General features: G+C 37.4%; 1 protein-coding gene and 1 long non-coding RNA gene across 3 annotated transcripts in view; one reads left to right on the top strand and one right to left on the bottom strand.

The window, feature by feature from the left end:
- The window catches only part of LOC147831358 (uncharacterized), a 36,465-nt gene extending 30,201 nt beyond the window's left edge, over positions 1-6,264 (bottom strand). Inside the window, exons 1-2 of the long non-coding RNA XR_015524016.1 lie at positions 6,074-6,264; positions 5,889-5,919 (exon numbers count right to left, since the gene is read on the bottom strand). This is a non-coding gene — a long non-coding RNA (uncharacterized LOC147831358). The remainder of the gene's footprint in view (positions 1-5,888; positions 5,920-6,073) is intronic.
- Positions 1-17,774, top strand: part of LOC147831357 (uncharacterized) — a 148,438-nt gene that overhangs the window by 114,411 nt on the left and 16,253 nt on the right. For both annotated transcript variants that reach the window (XM_087307832.1, XM_087307831.1), the window contains one exon: positions 13,846-13,981. In XM_087307832.1, coding sequence (XP_087163958.1) covers positions 13,846-13,941 — 96 coding nt within the window. In that variant the 3' untranslated portion in view covers positions 13,942-13,981. Of the gene's footprint in view, positions 1-13,845; positions 13,982-17,774 lie in introns of those variants that run through there.

Here is a 17,774-nt window from a genome sequence, read left to right as displayed (position 1 = left end):
ATGATTATTGGCGCAATCACTCATGTAACAGCCTGCCCAGCTTTCGGTGGGGCCTCCTGTATTTGTCACTGTCACTTCCCCAAGTGCTCCGCCATTGTCTTGGAAATTGTATGTGTAAGGCAAGAGATGCCTGTGACCCACTTCGACAAGGGAGCCGGCGACGTGAGGGCGCTCATCGCCGCGGAGGGGAAGAAAAAGCAGGAAAAAAAACTGAAAGGGAGGGAAAAAAACAGCAGTTTGATGTGTCCTATTATGTGTCCCAGCTAGAGCCATAAATAATTGTGACAAGTTTTTTGTTGCGCGTGAAAGTCCTTGACTCTGCCTCCTGTTCCAGCGCCTCCTCTCTGGCGCTGAGATGCTGCCAAACTCCCCCCACCCGCTCCCAGATGATAGATGGCACGGCGAAGCAAATGACAACGGGATAGATTTTTAGTTTGTGCTTTGGAAGGGATCAGTAATGGTGCTTTGCTGTACAAAGCAATAAATGGGAAGGACGAGTGAGGGAGAAGCACAAACGAGAGGAAGACGAGATGGAGGGGGGTAAAGATTCATTGCTGCAGTCTGAGGGGCTTGGAAATGATAATCACTGACATGTGAATTACTAAATATGGACTTTTGGGCGTTTTAGCAAAGTTTTTGTACTCGACTGGACAGCGAAGGATGAATTGGCAATTTTTCTTTGGCAGGAAATGTCCCAGGAAGTCGAGCTGCTGCCTGCCAGTTTTCCTGTGCAGTTCATTAGGATGGCTTTCTGTCGGATTAGCGGGCAACGCATGGGCTCTGATACTGAGCCATGGTGCTTGTATGGACAATGCATGTTTGAACCTTGGTTGCAACAGTTTCTGGCCTTTTTCTGTACTGTATTAATATTATTTAAATAATAATTCTTCCCAGTACTGGGTTGCAGGTGAAAGGACATCCGCTACGTAAAACATATGCTAGAATTGTTGGCGGTTCATTACACTGTGGGGACTCCTGATAAATTTAAAATTATTATTTTTTATTATTTTTATTATTATCATTTATTATTATTAGTATTATTTTATTTTAAAAATATATCATCATCCTTTCTGTTAAATTTGTATTCTTTTATATTTTTCCCTAATTTCTTTTTATCTAAAAGAAGATTTTAAACAAATATTCATTCATTTTCTATTCAGCTTAGTCCCTTTATTAATCTGGGGTCACCACAGCGTAATGAACCACCAATTTATCCAGCATATGCATTACGCAGCGGATGCTTTTCCAGCCACAACCCATCACTGGGAAACATCTGTACACTCTCATTCACACACATACACTACGGGCAATTTAGCTTAACCAATTTACAGCGCATGTCTTCGGCCTTGGAAACCGGAGCACCTGTAGGAAACCCACGCGAACACAAGGAGAACATGCAAACCATCCACACAGAAATGCCAGCTCACCCAGTCAAGGCTTGAAACAGCGACCTTCTTGTTGTGAGGCAATTATGCGCTACCAACTGCGCTACCATGACGGCAAGCGTATATTGATTATTTTTATTTTGATAAATATTATTCATTTATATGTGACCCTGGACCACAGAACCAGTTTAAATATTTGCCAATAGCCAGCAATACATTGTATAGGTCAAAACGAAAGATTTTTCTTTTTATGCAACACATCATTACAATATTAAAGGTGCAGTATGTAAGTTTGACACCACTAGGCATTGCTTCCTGGTTCAAAACACAGGCAAGTGCAGGTTGCCAGATTGACAATACCAACAGAAGTGTGCCTGGCTATCAAACCTAAAAGCTGATGTAAAACCGTGTCCTAAATAAAAGCAACCTCATGTTATAGAAGGAATATTTTCCATATTAAAAGGAGTCTTTGTCCTAACCAACATCTGAAATATTCATATTTTGGTAACGGCTTCTATATTTCTTGCAGTTGAACAACAGAAAACTATGACAATGATCACTTCATGTGCTTAATTCAGTGCTAAATGCTAATAATGTGAGTTTGAATGTCATTTTACATGACATTTATTGCCATACTACTTCACCACAGGTCTTGAAAGTAAAATAAACCGTTTGAAATTGAACTTTACAACTTTGACACAAAACCAACTCATATCAGTGATTCAGAATCTACATTTAATAATGTTCAAGAGGTTGAATATGTATTAACCAGATTATAAACCTTAACATTTCGTTGGAGTGCAGTAAGTGCGCTATTCTGTGCCTCTGTTGTATTTAAATATCTGTCATGTTTCGTCTGGTGTAAACAGCTCAACTGATTATCACTGCCAATCTTATCACTTAGTGTGTTGTTAGCACACGGAATTACAATGTAACCTGCTCACCTAATGTTAACGTTCGTTATATTATAGTATTCGCTAATTAAAGGGTCACGAAACACCAAAACACATTTTTTGAGCTGTTGACAGTCGTATATGTGTCCCACACTGCTAAAAACACTATTAGGACACCTATAAATTGTAAATTGGTTGAAAAAGTGTAAACTGGTTGTTTTTGCGTTATTTCAAGCAAATTCGTACTTCCTGTTTGAAACGAATTTTTGAAGCTGCGTCACGGTCATGACATAATAGCCTGTATTCCAGCGTGCAGACTGGGCGTCTGTGCCAGAGTGAGTCTTATTACGTCTTACAGTGTGTTGCATTAATGCATGAGTAAGGCTTGGTTCAAACCAATCAGCGCGCTCTATTGTGCAACTTCATTAATATTCATTACTGTCACAGTGTAGACGGCATAGACGCCACGTTGTGTTGGCAAAACAAGCGTGAAGTGTTGCTTTTATAGTTTGCTGCAGTTAAGTTTCGTTTTCATTTTCTCTCTGTGAGAGCGCAGACTCACGCGTGGATTAACAGTGTACGCGACGCGCGACAACAATAACTTACGTGTCTAAGGAGGATTATTGTTTACCTGAGAGCTGTTCTCATCTGCAAACGCTGAGATCCAGATTCGCTTGTAGTCTCCTCTAAATAAAGACGCAGCTCTAGTTGCTGGTGATTGTCCTGTCTCTACAGATTTGGTAAGTGAGCGACCAGTGCTCTTTGTTTATTCAGTTCGTATTTTATTCGTATCAAACAAACTATTGCACCGAGTGCAATAGTTAGCACTAACAGTTACAACCAAACTATAACCTCGTGTTGGATTTTGTGACCGGAATAAACACACGCGGCTTTCTGACGCTACCTGCCGTGTGTATCTAAGTTTCCGGGAAATGCTGAGTTTTTTTTTCTCTCATTCGCTGTGCGGTATCAAACATTGCATGAAAAATAAACGCTTGGAGCAGCGCCTTGAATCAAATATCACGTTTGTCGGGAGGGGCATAAATGAATTCCCTGAATGAAAGAGCCAAACTGCAGTTAAAGTCCACCATTTAATAATTTGGCAAATAATTCGACTACAGATGTCCATGTAAACACAGTCACATTGTCCGCTGTGGTTGTGTGTTTTGACTCTGAAATTCAGCGCGCCCAAATAGACACTCCCATACCAAGCCGCTTTTCTTCCTCCGACACTCCCCCCTAAACAGAGCTGGACACGCCCACTTTTCTGACTTTTTCCAAAGTAGAGGTGTGAAAACACACTGCTGAAACGAGGGGGTTTCATGGCCCTTTAATAACCTCATGTGGAACTCTGAATCTGCATCTCATTTCAGAGTCTGCTATAGCCTCACCGAAGGTCGCATTTTGGTCACGAATGCATGCTTTAAGAACCTTCCTGACTAAATAAATGAAATACGCTGTTTTACACAAAAGCAACCTGTGGTGCTGAAATAAAAGGTTAAATATAAATATGTGGTGCTTAAATATAATATAGTATAATTTATAACATAAAAGACAGCTATTCCGGCACAGAACTTTCACAGCAGAATATCTGACTTCAGCATTGTTTTTCAGGTAAACAAGAATGTTCACTTGGCATGTTTCTTAAATATATGCAAATATGTAATGGTATTATTATGCTTTAGAAGAGTCAAAAACTTACATACAGCACCTTTAAATATAATTTTCCATGAATACATTTTATAAATCCACTGTAAATATATAAAATCTGAATTTTTGATTTGTATGATGCATTGCTAATCACTTAATGTACACAAATTTAAAGACAATTTGATCAATATTTAGTTTTTGCTTTGAACTCCAGATGTTCAAATAGTTGTATTTCCGCCAAATTTTGTCCTATCATAACAAACCATAAATCAATGGTTCAAGCTTATTTATTCAGCTTTCAAATAATATATAAATCTTACTTTCAGCAAAGTACACTTATGACTGGTTTTGTGGTCACATATTATATTTATTTAAAAATAAAATTTATTATATTTATAAAGAGAGTAGTCTAAAAAAAAGTGCTTCTGTCAAAAATGTGGCCTGTCCACGGCACTCACACAGGTGAAGGAGATCCAGAGAGAGCGCTTTCCATTCATCCAAACTCTGGAAAAAATGTGTTTTTGAGTCTCTTACACCTGAATGATACATGAGCTGCTGAAAAATGATGTCATGACAACAATACTTGGCTGATGGCAACACAGAACAGGCGCACTTAAAACAACACTTCATTACTATCATAAGGTGTGAACTAGAAAAGCAACAGAACGAGTCAAATAAATAAATAACCACACATTTGACACAAGAGTACGAATATATATATATATATATATATATATATATATATATATATATATATATATATATATATATATATATATATATATATATATGTATATATATATATATATATATATATATATATATATATATATATATATATATATATATATATATATGCTTAATCTTATTGAAGTCACAATCAAAACAGAACTGACGTTTACTTTTTTATGGAATATTGCAGAGGTTTTATTAATCATGTATGCATGTACATTATTATTTGATTTTAATGTAAGAGCCCTTGTAATCTTTAATCAAAATAACTCCCTCTTCAGCATCTCTTGTCTGATGACATATTTATTAGAGTGAAAGCAGCATCAACCTGTCACAAACATGCCTTGAACTAAATAGTCCTACATTTTTTTCCAGAATTAAAAGTCATTTTATTTGGATATGCATCAGAAAAGAGAAGAAAAGCCAATCGCAACTTTCATTTCATGCTGATTTTTTAAAGCCTTGGTGTAGCCTTTCTTTTGCTTATGTACATTTAAAGACACAGTACACTCAAAAAAAAAAAAAAATGACGTTGGTTGTTAGTTGAAACTGCTTACAGTTGAAGTCAGAATTATCCCCCCCCCACCTTGATTTTTTTCCCTTTGTAAATATTTACCAAATTATGTTTGGCAGAGCTTCTGGAGATAGTCTTATTTGTTTTATTTTGGCCAGAATAAAAGCAGTTTTTAATTTAAAAAAAACATTTTAAGCTCAAAATTTGTCAGGCCCCTGTGTATCACGATCGGGGTTGGGGAATAAGGAGCGAGGACCCAAGTGCAGAGTAAATAAGTATTTATTTATAATAATAAATTTGGCGCAAACTACCAAAAGACTATTGCGCCGCGTCTTGCGCCACACTGCGCCGGGTGTATGATAGGGCCCTAAGTGTGTATCTCAGTGTTAGGTTGCGGCTGAAAGGGAATCCACTGCATAAAACAATAAGTTGGCGGTTCATTCCGCTGTGGCAACCCCTGATTAATAAAGGGACTAAGCTGAAAAGAAAATTAATAAATGATCATATAGAGCACCGAATCACATTAGTCATGCTTAAAAAGCCAAATCTTGACTCCTTGACTATCTAGCTCTTGATATTTCTGAGTCTATGTTCCCCAAATACTTCCTGTCCTCTTTCTCTTTTTCTCTCTACACACACACCAAAAAAAAAAAAAAAAACACGATCCAATGAAAACATTTTCCCCGCATATGTATCAACTGAAAACATGCTTACCTCACATATATTTGCTGCTCGTCTTCTCCGCCTGTGACATTATGTGGAAAAATCAAAGCAAAGTAAGCTTGCATATTCATCAAGATAATTACAATACACATACATATGCGTTGAACTTTACATAATGAAAATGGACAGGAGTGAAGGCGGCCCCCGCACTCATTACAAATGGATGTGACTTTTACCTGGTTAGCACTCTGGTAATGAAGTGCCATCATCTTGTCCACAGCTGTGTGATGGATACGTGGGCCTGGTTAAAATACCCTCTGCAGATCCTCATCGCCAATTAGACGGCTGATAGATGGCATTATCAGTCACGTTAATGAGCACGGACTGACACGCGTGCCTGCTGTGGTCACCTGGCCTACGTGCCCCCGGTACCACACCGCACCACATTTACCAGCTCCCATCCAGCTGGGCACGTTAAACATTGATAGCACCTGAATTTGATCCTGCCTCCATGAGGTCTATATAGAGCATTCAGAGCAAGATCAACTCAGATTTAAACTTAGTTTCATTCAGAAGTCTGTATGTGGGGACTAGAAATATGTAAATTATATTAAATATTAATATTAATCTATTAATTAAAATATTATAGTAAATATTAAACATATTACAAATTATAAATTATATTATATGTTTTCAGCTGTGGATATATACATTAAAACAGCAGAACATATGTCATTGTGCCTATTGATTTAAAAATATAGATTTTTATTGACAAATTTTTAAATAGGGGTCATGGTGGCGCAGTGGGTAGCAAGATCGCTTCACAGCAAGAAGGTCGCTGGTTCGAGCCTCGGCTGGGTCAGTTGGCATTTCTGTGTGGAGTTTGCATGTTCTCCCTGTGATCACGTGGGTTTCCTCTGGGTGCTCCGGTTTTCCCCACAAGTCCAAAGACATGCGCTATAGGTGAATAGGGTAGGCTAAAAATTGCCCAAAGTGTATGAGTGTGAATGAGTGTGTATGGATGTTTCCCAGTGACGGGTTACGGCTAGAAGGGCCTCCGCTGCATAAAACATTGCTGGAAAGTTGGCGGTTCATTCTGCTGTGGCGACCCCTGATTAATAAAGGGACTAAACCAGGGGTGTCAAACTCTTTTTACCTCAGGGGCCACATGGAGGAAAATCTATTCCCAAGTGGGCCAGACTGGTAAAATCATGGTGTAAACTTAAAAACAACAACATCAGGTTGTTTATTTTGTTTTAATGCGATCAACATAAAACAAACCTGGAGCCTGAGGACAACACAATCTCACAGGAATTCATAACTTTTTGATTTATTTGATTTATTTATTGATTTATTATAATTTATATGAATTCGTACAATTTAGTACTATTTGATTATCCACAGGGGCGAAGCAGTGGCTCAGTAGGTAGTGCTGTCGCCTCACAGAAAGAAGGTCGCTGGGTCGGTGGTTCGAATCTCGGCTCAGTTTGTATTTCTGTGTGGAGTTTGCATGTTCTCCCTGCGTTCGCGTGGGTTTCCTCCGGGTCTAAAGACATGCGGTACAGGTGAATTGGGTAGGCTGAATTGTCCGTAGTGTATGTGTGTGTGGATGTTTCCCAGAGATAGGTTGTGGCTGGAAGGGCATCCGCTGTGTAAAAACATGCTGGATGAGTTGGTGGTTCATTCAGCTGTGGTGACACCGGATTAAATGAATGAATGAATGATTATCCACAAACGATGGTTGGGTCTTATGATTTATCATACATTTTCATACGACTAAACTCATACGAATTAGCCACTAAACTGTTTAAATGTGAAATAGTTACGTTTCCTTGTGAGAACACCTCAGTGTGGTATGGCAGATGTGGTCTTTCTGTCTAAGGAGGCTGTAAAACTGATGCTGATTCAGGCTTCTGGATTGGATGAAATGAACAGGTTACAATTGCAGCTTATTTTTATATATTACAAAATCATCTCGCGGGCCAGATTAAATCTGTTTGCGGGCCTGATCCGACTCGCGGGACGTACGTTTGACACCCCCTGGAGTAAACCGAAAATTAAATAGAGGCTGCTTGAATGAAAACCGCTTTCAATTATAGTAACATGGATTTTATTGTCAGTAACGGTAACGGCATTGTAACGAGGGAAACTAATTAATTTGACTACTCGTTACTGAAAAAAGCATCGCCTTTAGTAACACCGTTTATTTATATTGCAGTTATTATATTGCCGATATTAATTAAACAAACTCACACCAGCATTACAGCTAATGTTGTGGTTTATGATATCGCCTCAGATAGTTAAAGCCGGCTTCCGTAAAAATCCATCACGTAAATCACCGGACATTACCACCCTAATTAAACACCCACTAAGCTGAAAATAAAATGAATGATTAATTTTACAATTCAATTCAATAAATTTATCTGATATGCAATTTAACTAGAAAAATATTTATTTTTCATTTTATATGTAGCATTATTGGTTGATTATCTTATATATTTACAATTGATTCATTACATTTTTGGCTTTGTAGTTTTCAGTATCAAAACTGAATTTGTCCATTAATTTGGCTTAGTTCCTTTATTCATTAGGGGTCGCCAACCCCTATGAATATAAATGAACCGCCAACTTATCCAGCATATGGCTTACACAGTGGATGCCCTTCCAACTGCAACCCAGTATTGGGAAATATCCATACACCAGGGCTCAACAATAAGGACTGCCCTATGGCCCGAGGCCAGTGTGAAAGATGCTTGGGACAGTAGACAGGATTATTACTGGCCCGATTGGGAAAGTGCTGCCTTGTCACTAAAGTTTAACTTGTCTGCGACTATTTGTCAATTGTGTGCATTTTAAGCTTCAGCTTTTTAGTCTTAAAATGCTACCTTCTCTGATGTTGATTGCTTTTCGGATCCTCCTATCTGATTTGATGTTTTGAGCATGCTATTTTTTCTGTATCCTGGTAACAACCAGTACAGCGAAGAGACGGCAACATGGCAGCAATATCAAGTTAAAAGTCTAAAGTAAAATGTCTGTTTATACCGTTTTGAAAGCAGACATTTACATGAAAACACAACGAAAAAAAATGGTGATTATTATTTTATTTATTTATTTTTTTTTTGCACAATTTTCCAGTCAGCCACCTTTTGTTAAATAATTTCGAACTGCAATAAAATACCTCTACATTTCCCATTATGCAATTTTTGTTTGCATAGCTCTGAATTGTGCTCATACATTTATTAAAATTTTTCAAATATTGAAATTCTAGATTCACAGAAGTTATTTTTGACACATTATTTAAAATGTGTGGCTAAAAAATAAGTATTAACTTGTCTTTTTTATTTTTTAATGGGGCCAGTGACAATTTTGGCAGGGCAAGTAAAAATCTGAACCATTGGCCCGATTGGACCAGTAGAAAAAATCCTTAGCGTTGAACCCTGTACACACACATGCACTACAGCCAATTTAATGTATTCAATTCACCTATAGTGCATCTCTTTGGACTGTGGGGAAAACCGGAGCACCCGTAGGACGGGAGAACATGCAAACTCCAAAGAGAAATGCCAACTGACCAAGCCAGGGTTCGAACCAGCGACCTTCTTGCTATGAGGCGAAAGTGCTAACCATTAAGCCAACGTGTCGCCATAAAAGTGAATTTTTATGACTAATAAGATGGATTGAAAGACTGAAATTTTGCATTTAAATTCATTACTTGCCCTTTCTTTGTTCTGAAATTAACCTTCAGCTCTTTTAACATCACAGTCCGTGACCATTGCCTGATTGTGAGCATTTTTACTGATAGTATCTGTTGGCTTATTAACATAAGTGGATCTCTCCATATAAGAATGAATTATATTTTGTCCTCCAAGGAATAGCAGAGTTAACAAGTACATTCCAAACCATCAAATAACCAAAAAAGTTGTAGAGATGCATACAAATGTAATGGAACACTGTAGCATCAGTGCACAAATGACTTGTTTTACATTTTATTCTATCAGCAGTATAGCAGAGATAATCCTCGGAGCACAATGAAATGTGAAATCTGCGTGGTGTTTGTATAGCTGGCATTCCTTGTGCAAACCCAGCAACACCCTGAATCTCTCGGTGGACATCCTAATTAAACAAACTCACACGAGCATTACAGCCAAGGTTGTGATTTATGATATCGCCTCAGATAGTTAAAGCCGGCTTCCGTAAAAATCCATCACGTACATCACCGGACATTACCGCCCTAATTAAACACCCAAATGCCTGCAGATATCATAAAATTAGAAGGAAAAAAAAAACACTCTCACTCCCTTAATAAAGCGCCGCATCTGTGATATTACAGGATTTGGAGATATATATTTAAATAAATAAAAAAAGCAGCCCTCCACAAATGTGAGCGTAATTTGTCTATTTTAGGCCAAATGTTTCTGGCGATGTGAAACTGATTAATTATTTGAAATATACTGATTGCAGCGAGCTGAGAATGTGGCATTAAAATAATGACTCCTGAGCCTCTTCTGAGTTTGTACATTTAGCATCGCGCAACCATTAGGAATAATCTGTCCAATTAAAGGTTGTGTAATTAATTAAGTGCACATTCTGTGAAAAGGCGAGAAGGGAGAATTTATCAAACTGCTGAAATATGACCTATCTTGTCCAAAAGACTAATATGTTTAAACAAAAGATGAAAATTGATGACAACATTATTTGTAACAAAATGCTCACTGTGCAACTATGATGCATTTGTCCTCAGATTGCGCTTCTTAGCATTGTCCTTACAGAATTCGTGATGTATTACCCCAGGCAGCGTGGCAATAACTTTAGATGAAAGGCCTGCCTGTCTGGGGACTGTGTTTTCGTAATGCGTATCCTGCTTGATATCTCGACCGTAACGGCGTGCGCGAGGCTCGCAACCCGCGCTGGCAGCTGCGAAACGCATGACATATGGCTGTTTTTTCAACGCAAACATGATCTTTGTAGGTTTATCTCATGCACGACGCCACAATAATCTCCCTCGTCAAGCACTTTGGACAGATTTGCTCAAGTTCTAGTGGCATTGCTGAAGCTTGGCAGACGCTGGAAGGGCCCCTGGTGCAGGCCTTGCTTCTATTCGCCGTCAAAGCCAAGCCAAGTAACCATGTGTGGGCTTGGCCGTGGTTCTCTGGGCACATGGGTGTGCGGAGGTGTGTGTTGATGGAAATGCGGGCACGGGGCGAGCGTGTGTGGGCGTGTTGGCATGCATGTGCAACATGGTGTTGCGGAGCGCGCTGTGTGCAACTGTTCCCAGGCATCGCATTCCTGCAGATTTGCTGTACCTATAAAACAATGCTGCATTTTTGGATGAAATTGTAATTGGGTTTGCATGCTTGATGTACTATGGTATTCAAAAAATCATACCTGGAAATAATATTGATTTTAAAAAGCATATGGGTCAAGGATGAGATTTCCCATTTGGTGAATGCATCCAAATTAAATGTACAATTGAGAGCATATTAAATGCAAGGTAAGTGTCTACTTTAATTTTTCAAATAAACTGTGTATGGAAAAAAGCTTTTCAAAATATGATTTAAAGGGATAGTTCACTCAAATCTGAGAATTTACTCACTATTTGCTAAATCTCAACTTATCCAAAACCTTTATGATTTTCTTTATTCTGTAATAAATGAAGGAAGATATTTTGAAAAAAGCTGCAAATCTGTAACCACTGACTGCCACAGTATTTGTTTTTCCTACAATGTTTACAGATTTTCACTGTGAGTATTTAATTCTCATTTTCGAGTAAACTATCCCTTTAAATTTTATTTTGAAAAGCTTTTTTTCCCCCACATAGTTTATGTGAAATATTAAAGTAGACACTTAACTTGCATTTAATATGCTTTCAATTGTAAAATTTAATTTGATGCATTCACTATAGGGGACATCTCGTTCTTGACCCATATGCTAATGGTTATTATTTCACGATGGAGTTGTGAAAAATGAGAATTAACCTGTAAAGTGTTTCAAAACATCATTTAAAGAGAGACCTCAACCAATAATGACATTTTACTCACTATTTACTCAAGTGATTCCAAACATTTATGAGTTTCTTTATTCAGTAAAACACAAAGGAATCTTTTTTTTTTTTTTTAGGTATTTTAAAGAAAGCTGAAAACCTGACCAGAGTAGGAAAAACAAATGCTATGGAGATCAGTGGTTACAGGTTTCCAGCTTTCTTCAAAATATCTTCCTTTGTCTATTACAGAATAAACTCATAAAGGTTTTTGATCACTAGAGAGTGAGCAAACAGTGAATAAATTCTCATTTTTGAGTTAACTATCCCTTTAAATCTAATTTAAAAAAGCTGTTTTTTCCCACACCGTTTATTTGAAATAATAAAGTAGACACTTAACTTAACTTTCAATTGTAAAATTAAATTTGATGCACCAAAGGGGACATCTTGTTCTTAACTATTAGCATATTCCATATGCTAATAGTTATTATTTCACAATGGAGTTGTGAAAAAAAAGAGAATTAACCTGTAAAGTCTTTCAAAACATCATTCAAAGAAAGAGCTCAACCAAAAATGACATTTTATTCACTATTTGCTCAAGTGATTCCAAACATTTATGAGTTTCTTTATTCAGTAAAACACAAAAGTTCCACAAAAGCTGAAAACTAACTTTTTGCTAAATCTCAAGTGATCCCAAACCTTTATGAGTTTCTTTATTCTGTAATAAACGAAGGAAGATATTTTGAAGAAAGTTAAAAATCTGTAACCACTGACTTTATTAGTATTTGTTTTTCCTACAATGTTTACAGGTTTTCAGCTTTTTACAAAATATCTTAAAAGAACCTTTTGTGTTTTACTGAATAAAGAAATTCATAAAGGTTTGGAATCAATTGAGTAAATGGTGTGTAAAATTTAATTTTTGTTTGAGGTCTCTCTTTTGATTAAACTTTACAATTGAAAGCATATTAAATGCAAGTTAAGTGTCTACTCTAATATTTATAATAAATAACCTGTTGAAAAAAAAGTTTTATTTTTTTTAAATATGATTTAAAGGGATAGTTCACTCAAAAAATGAGAATTTACTCACTATTTACTCATCCTAAAGTGATTCCAAACCTTTATGAATTTCTTTATTCTGTAATAGACAAAGGAAGATATTTTGAAGATAGCTGGAAACCTGTAACTATTGATTTCAATAGTATTTGTTTTTCCTACAAGGTTTTCAGCTTTCTACAAAATACATTTAAAGAAGTTTTTATTTTCTACTGAATAAAAATTCATAAAGTTTTGGAATCATTTAAGGTGGAGTAAAAAGTGAGTAAATTTAAACTCTCTTTTTTCTTTATTCTTTTCCCTCAAGTTTTGCTGGTTGATGCATTTGACGATTTTTCCTTGCTAATATTCAGCCAGTTCAAAACTCCAAGCACACTTTTGTGCGCCAGTATGAAGTATTGCATTAGAGTCGGCAGCGCAACATGCAAGCATCATACTGCCTGTAGGTCTGGGCGATTGATCGAATTGAACTTGTAAACACAATTAAGCAAAGCTTTGATTGTTGAACGTGTCTTTTCAAGGAAGCATGGTGCAAATTTTACAACCCAGGCTCATTCTGAACACTATATACATTTCTGAAGAGCACCAAATATGTCCCAGAAGGTAGTTTTTGTTTTCACGAATCCACCAGAGGCCGCTGTGTATGCTTTTTCAGATCTCAAATTTCTCTCACGAGTGCCATTCGCACATACTGTTCTCACATAAATCCACCAGAGGCCACTGTCGACTGACTGACCGATCGACTGACTCACCCTCTTTGCCTAAAACCCAACCAATAGTGTTTTCAAAAACACAGATTGACCAGATCACTCCCTTTCCTATACCAAACCATCAGTTTTAAATATCAATCCAGAAAAAGAAAAGCCTTCGCCTGATTTTTACCCAAATTTTCTGATTTTACCACATTCTTACCCTGTTATTTATTTGTTCATTTTATTTTTTGGCTTTTGTTTTTGTCTCACCTGTTTTCTGGAATAGTCCTTCACCAGACTCAAACCCTGTCATCGTGATCAACTCTTCTCTGCATCTCAAGTCTGCCGAACGTACATGGCGAGCTATTGGACAAACTGGTAACAGTGGGAAAGCCTTCCATATGGAGATATTCGGTCAGCTGGTAAGCATGAAAATACCGTCATACTGTCCCATATCGTTCGTTTTAAAGACGAAATGCAGCCATACGTACCTCTTGCTATATAACTCGTGATCTCCAAAAATGTATATAGTGCTATGTTTTCAGAATTAGCCTGTTCAAACTTTAGTAAATCTCCCCGAAGGCCAGAGGGCGCTATTGCAGAAACCCACAAACCTATCCAAATACACATAAAGAATTTATCACTTTAAAATATTAAAAATGTTAATAAAAGTGACCTTTTCAAACTTTTTAAGGTTAAAAGTTGTTGTAAGATAGATCAAAGTGCGATTCAAAAGCATAAATAAAAAACATTAATTACAAACTGACAGATAAACTGACTCACCCTTCTTCCCTAAAACCCAACCAATAGTGTTTTCAAAAACACAGATTGACCCGATCACCCCTTCTCCTAAACCCAAACAACAGTTTTAAAAAGCAATCCAGACAAAAGAAAAGCCCCCGTCTGATTTTTACCACATTTTCAGATTTTACCACATTCTCACCCTGTTATTTACTTGTTTATTTTATTTGTTGGCTTTTGTTTGACCTGTTTTCTGGAACAGTTCTTCACCAGACTCAAACCCCATCGTTGTGGTCAACTACTCTCTGCGAAAAGAAAAGCCATCCATATGGAGATATTTGGTCAGCTGATAAGCATGAAAATATCGTCATGCCGTCTCGTATCATTCGTTTTAAAGACGAAATGCAGCCATATGCACCTCTGGCTACATAATTTGCTATCTCCAAAAACGGATATAGAGTTATGTTTTCAGAATGAACCTATGTTGCAACTTTAGTAAATCAACTCCGAAGGCCAGAGGGCGCTATTCCAGAAACCCACAAACCTGTCCAAATACACATGAAGAAACCCAGTTCCTTTCAATGGAAGCTTCCCCAACAGCAAGTGCATGGTTGTTGCTAAATCGGATACGGTCATTGCTGGACGTTAATGAGAATTATTTATATTATTTATTACATTCTTATTTATTGTATTTCATTAACATCTACCCCCACCCCAACCCTAAACCCAACCATCAAAGTAATGTAAAAACAGTAGTTGTACAGAGTATTATTTATGCTATAGTACCCAATAAATAACATTTTTTAAAGCCTACCCCAATCATAAACCCAACGGTCATAGTACTGTGAAAATATTAATTATTATTATACAGTGTTATTAATGCTGCTCTATTGATTTGTATATCGTTGGCACTTCTGGCCGGCCGCGTATCTGATCTAGATTTTACCCAAGTGCATCCCATAAACTGTAAAAACAAATATCTGTTAATTATCAGTTTCCGGTGGCTTAGTGGGACGGTAAACAGTAAATGTATACTAGAAGTTTATTACAAGGATTTTGTAGCGTAATATACGACACCAACCCTGACGATTTATCACTTTAAAATATTAAAAATGTTAATAAAAGTGACCTTTTCAAACTTTTTAAGGTTAAAAGTTGTTGTAAGATAGATCAAGGTAAAATTCAAAAGCATAAATAAAAAACATTAATTACAAACTGACCGATAAACTGACTCACCCTTCTTCCCTAAAACCCAACCAATAGTGTTTTCAAAAACACAGATTGACCCGATCACCCCTTTTCCTAAACCCAAACAACAGTTTAAAAAAGCAATCCAGACAAAAGAAAAGCCCTCGTCTGGTTTTTACCACATTTTCAGATTTTACCACATTCTCACGCTGTTATTTACTTGTTTATTTTATTTGTTGGCTTTTGTTTTACCTGTTTTCTGGAACAGTTCTTCACCAGACTAAAACCCTGTCGTCGTGGTCAACTCGTCCCTGCGAACAGTAAAGCCGTCCATATGGAGATATTTGGTCAGCTGATAAGCATGAAAATACCGTCATGCCGTCCCGTATCAATTGTTTTAAAGACGAAATGCAGCCATATGCACCTCTGGCTACATAATTTGTCATCTCCCAAAACGGATATAGAGCTATGTTTTCAGAATGAACCTATTTTGCAACTTTAATAAATCAACTCCGAAGGCCAGAGGGCGCTATTGCAGAAACCCACAAACCTGTCCAAATACACATGAAGAAGCCCAGTTACTTTCAATGGAAGCTTCCCCAACAGCAAGTGCATGGTTGTTGCTAAATCGGATACGGTCATGGCTGGACGTTAATGAGAATTATTTATATTATTTATTACATTCTTATTTATTGTATTCCATTAACATCTACCCCCACCCCAACCCTAAACCCAACCATCAAAGTAATGTAAAAACAGTAGTTGTACAGAGTATTATTTATGCTATAGTACCCAATAAATAACATTTTTTAAAGCCTACCCCAATCATAAACCCAACGGTCATAGTACTGTAAAAATATTAATTATTAGTATACAGTGTTATTAATGCTTCTCTATTGATGTGTATATCGTTGGCACTTCTGGCCGGCTGCATATCTGATCTAGATTTTACCCAAGTGCATCCCATAAACTGTAAAAAATAATATCTGTTAATTATCAGTTTCCGGTGGCTCAGTGGGACGGTAAACAGTAAATGTATACTAGAAGTTTATTACAAGCATTTTGTAGCGTAATATACGACACCAACCCTGACGATTTATCACTTTAAAATATTAAAAATGTTAATAAAAGTGACCTTTTCAAACTTTTTAAGGTTAAAAGTTGTTGTAAGATAGATCAAGGTGAAATTCAAAAGCATAAATAAAAAACATTAATTACAAACTGACCGATAAACTGACTCACCCTTCTTCCCTAAAACCCAACCAATAGTGTTTTCAAAAACACAGATTGACCCGATCACCCCTTTTCCTAAACCCAAACAACAGTTTTAAAAAGCAATCCAGACAAAAGAAAAGCCCCCGTCTGGTTTTTACCACATTTTCAGATTTTACCACATTCTCACCCTGTTATTTACTTGTTTATTTTATTTGTTGGCTTTTGTTTTACCTGTTTTCTGGAACAGTTCTTCACCAGACTAAAACCCTGTCGTTGTGGTCAACTCGTCCCTGCGAACAGTAAAGCCATCCATATGGAGATATTTGGTCAGCTGGTAAGCATGAAAATACCGTCATGCCGTCCCGTATCAATTGTTTTAAAGACGAAATGCAGCCATATGCACCTCTGGCTACATAATTTGTCATCTCCCAAAACGGATATAGAGCTATGTTTTCAGAATGAACCTATTTTGCAACTTTAATAAATCAACTCCGAAGGCCAGAGGGCGCTATTGCAGAAACCCACAAACCTGTCCAAATACACATGAAGAACGTTCGAGGTTACTAAAGTAACCCTTCGTTCCCCGAGGAGGGGAACGGAAGCACTATAAGTGGATTTGATTTGTAAAATCCACGCATTGGGAGGTTCGGTTCAGAAGCTACTCGTCTGAAAGAGTATTGAACGGGCCAATTAAGAATGAATTGGCAGCGCAAGCCTGCGCAGGTGAGCGGCATAAGCAATCAACTGAGTATATAAGCTCACCTGGCGCCAGCAGACGCTATCCTTTTTAAGCTGAAGAGACTTTCAACAGCTAAGGGACAGTCATTATGGCGACGGAGTATAGTGCTTCCGTTCCCCTCCTCGGGGAACGAAGGGTTACTTTAGTAACCTCGAACGTTCCCCTTCGGGGGGAACTTCAGCACTATAAGTGGATTTGATTTGTAAAATCCACGCATTGGGAGCCCATTGAAAGCGCCATAATGACTGCACCTTACCAACACCCCCGATGAGGAGATAGTCAAGCAAGCGTGACGCACCCGCATCATGGGGGGCGCGGTCCTCCAACGTGTC

Source organism: Danio rerio, chromosome 23 (genome assembly GCF_052040795.2).
Source record: "Danio rerio strain M-AB ecotype USA chromosome 23, GRCz13ab, whole genome shotgun sequence".
Lineage (NCBI taxonomy): Eukaryota > Metazoa > Chordata > Actinopteri > Cypriniformes > Danionidae > Danio > Danio rerio.
This window is presented reverse-complemented; position numbering and strand designations above follow the sequence as displayed.